Source organism: Poecilia reticulata, linkage group LG14 (genome assembly GCF_000633615.1).
Source record: "Poecilia reticulata strain Guanapo linkage group LG14, Guppy_female_1.0+MT, whole genome shotgun sequence".
In the NCBI taxonomy this organism is placed as follows: Eukaryota; Metazoa; Chordata; class Actinopteri; order Cyprinodontiformes; family Poeciliidae; genus Poecilia; species Poecilia reticulata.
In genome coordinates, this window is record NC_024344.1 from 3,147,024 (window position 1) to 3,149,576 (window position 2,553).

Genomic DNA, 2,553 nt, shown 5'->3' on the forward strand with positions numbered 1-2,553 from the left:
CAAAGACAAAAAAGGTCAATTTAAGTTATGGAAAGGTCACTCTGTTGGTCATAAACTGCGTTTAAAACACTGATTGTGCGCCTTCTGTCAGGTTTTTGGCAGGTGTGGTGATATTTCTTTTCCAGGGCCGTAGGAGGTTAATCTTTTGCGATAAGATTACGCCACTGGTGTTAAAGGCCAACGCCAAAGCTGTTATTGTTTCAGCCAGCTGGCTCCGACCTCGTAAACATACGCATCAGGAAAAAAACCAAGCAAAAAGGCAGTATACATTCAGCACAGTCTGTTCTCTCACAKTTAAAGATAATTGATTAAGTGATTAAACATCTAAATGTGTATCTTGAGTTGGTATTTTTGGACACATGAGCCCTAAAAGAAAAATTACAACTAGTCACAATGGATTATGAGAGAAAATGCTTCAAATTGTGTCAGTTGTGTCTTTTAACAGAAGTTTCATCTTTAAAAAAATGGCATGCACGAATATGTTGCATCTAGTTTTCTGCACTTTTGATTATATAAATACGTTTACAACCTGGGAAAGACCAAAGARATATACTCTCAAGCCCTATAATTTATAGAGGATTTACTTTCTTTTTTGATACATGTGCAATAAATGCTCAAATTCTTGAAGAAGTTTGCAGTTTGGCCTTTTAACAAAAARTATAAATTCTCTCAAATATTTTGCACTAATAATTTTGTTATTAATTTTGTGATGAGAGTGATAAGAGTGAAGATGTCAGGCTGAACCAAAGAGGTGCAGAACATAAGTAACACAGACACACACAAGCATACAAACAAAAATGACTGAATCATTGTTAGACTAAAGAAAAGTCTTTGCTCAAAGATTTTTTAGAAGTTAAAACTTTTACACTAATGTTTGGCTGTGCTACTTTTTGATTTTTGCAAGGAACAATATGACATTGTCATTTGGTTTGTTCATCTTTTGGCTGCTGAGGATGTTGAAGTCACAAAGTTGAGCCATAACTTTACTCTGAAGAGAAAAATCTCAMCACAGAAAAAGACTAAAATCTACTTTAATCTGAATTCGAGTTAAACTGACCTCACATGGCCAGATTATCACTCTGCTRTGACTAGTAGGTGATCACATATTTGACCTTTATTTCAACTAACACTTAGGACTTCATGATATCAGAAAATGACAATGTGTCAATAATATTGCATATTGTAAATGTTAAGATGATTATATGAAACGTAGTAAAAAAAACACAACTAAAGGCTTAAATCTGTTGTTAAATTATTGATGTCAGTCTGCTTCGGATTTAATGGAGTAAAAGACTTAATTAAATTTTACATTYATTTATGTATGACATTTGTATAATGAAGATGATTTATGTTGGTTTTCACATGCAATAACAATAGATTTTCATTTTTTTTTTAATTAAATACACCAGCTAGGTCTTTACCATTTTATAAACTTGTCAGGGTGATAAAGTCTGTATTCCTAAAACCTGCAATTGTTTACAGTCATCTGTCTTTCAAGTATCCACATTTTTCAGTCCTAGCATCAACTAAAACACTCATAGATCTCTGCACATATGTAAATATAGCATAAATCATGAGTATTAACGCTACAAGAAGGWCTTACCTCAGGTTCTTAGTGTCAGTGTGTGTCAAGGTGAGTTGAGAGTGTGGCCAGCGACATTTGGTTTCCCCTTATATACCATCTTGCTGTCTCGGTTTCAGAGTTAACAGCTACATTGCTGTCGTTGCCTCCTCCATAATCCAATTAAGGAATCAGCCCACAGCTTATTTTGGGCTACAAAGAGTTTAAAAATGTCACTCAGATAACCCAACATCCACCACACAGCAGGGTCATAGTAGGCTGCTATTCCAGCCTGCTATTCAYTGCAGAAGCAACAAATCAAACTATAAAACACACATTTACTTAGATAGGACAATAAAYCCCAATCATTTCACTTTTAGTGTTTTAACGTTGTACAGATTAAAACTTCTTTAAATAGTTTGCAGAAAAGTATGTCTACTWAGAGTTTAATAATAGCCTTTAAAGCTGTTATTTTTAGTCTGACCTGTGTTGGAAGTCATGTTGCATTAACCAAAAATAAGATAGAAGGACTTAATGGAAATGTTTACAGAACTGCCAATAAAGACAGACGAAGGCTAGAAATGTAAAGTCCAACAAGATCCTGTTGGTAAGTGGAAACATAGTCAAAAGCTATCTCAAGTGCAACTGCTGGGTTTGGGATCAAAGTCTGAAAAAAGCAATTAAATGAAGTCTAATGAAAGGTATAATGAGTCTGAAAATGTGGGGTCTTGTGCGGGGCAGTGTGGAGTTTCCCTGTAGTTAAGTCAATCTGACTGAGGCAGATTAGCAGCTCCCAGTCACGTTACAATACRGATGATAGAGCCTTGACAGAAACATCAGCGTAAGCTGCCGTATTCAGCACTGTCTTAGTGAAGGGTCAAAGGTGAGACAGGATCAGCGGTGTTTCCCTTCAAGCCTCAAAATACCACAGTTAAAGAAATGATGACAGGCTACTGATGGAGTGTTAAACTGTTGGAAATTATTCTTAGCAG

At 35.5% G+C, this 2,553-nt stretch overlaps 1 protein-coding gene across 1 annotated transcript in view; it reads left to right on the forward strand.

Moving 5' to 3' along the window:
• The first annotated feature begins 1,573 nt into the window (after positions 1-1,573).
• Positions 1,574-2,553, forward strand: part of mcf2b (MCF.2 cell line derived transforming sequence b) — a 21,342-nt gene continuing 20,362 nt past the window's right edge. The window contains 1 exon segment of the mRNA XM_017308492.1: positions 1,574-1,633. Within this exon segment, the coding sequence (XP_017163981.1) occupies positions 1,574-1,633 (60 nt within the window).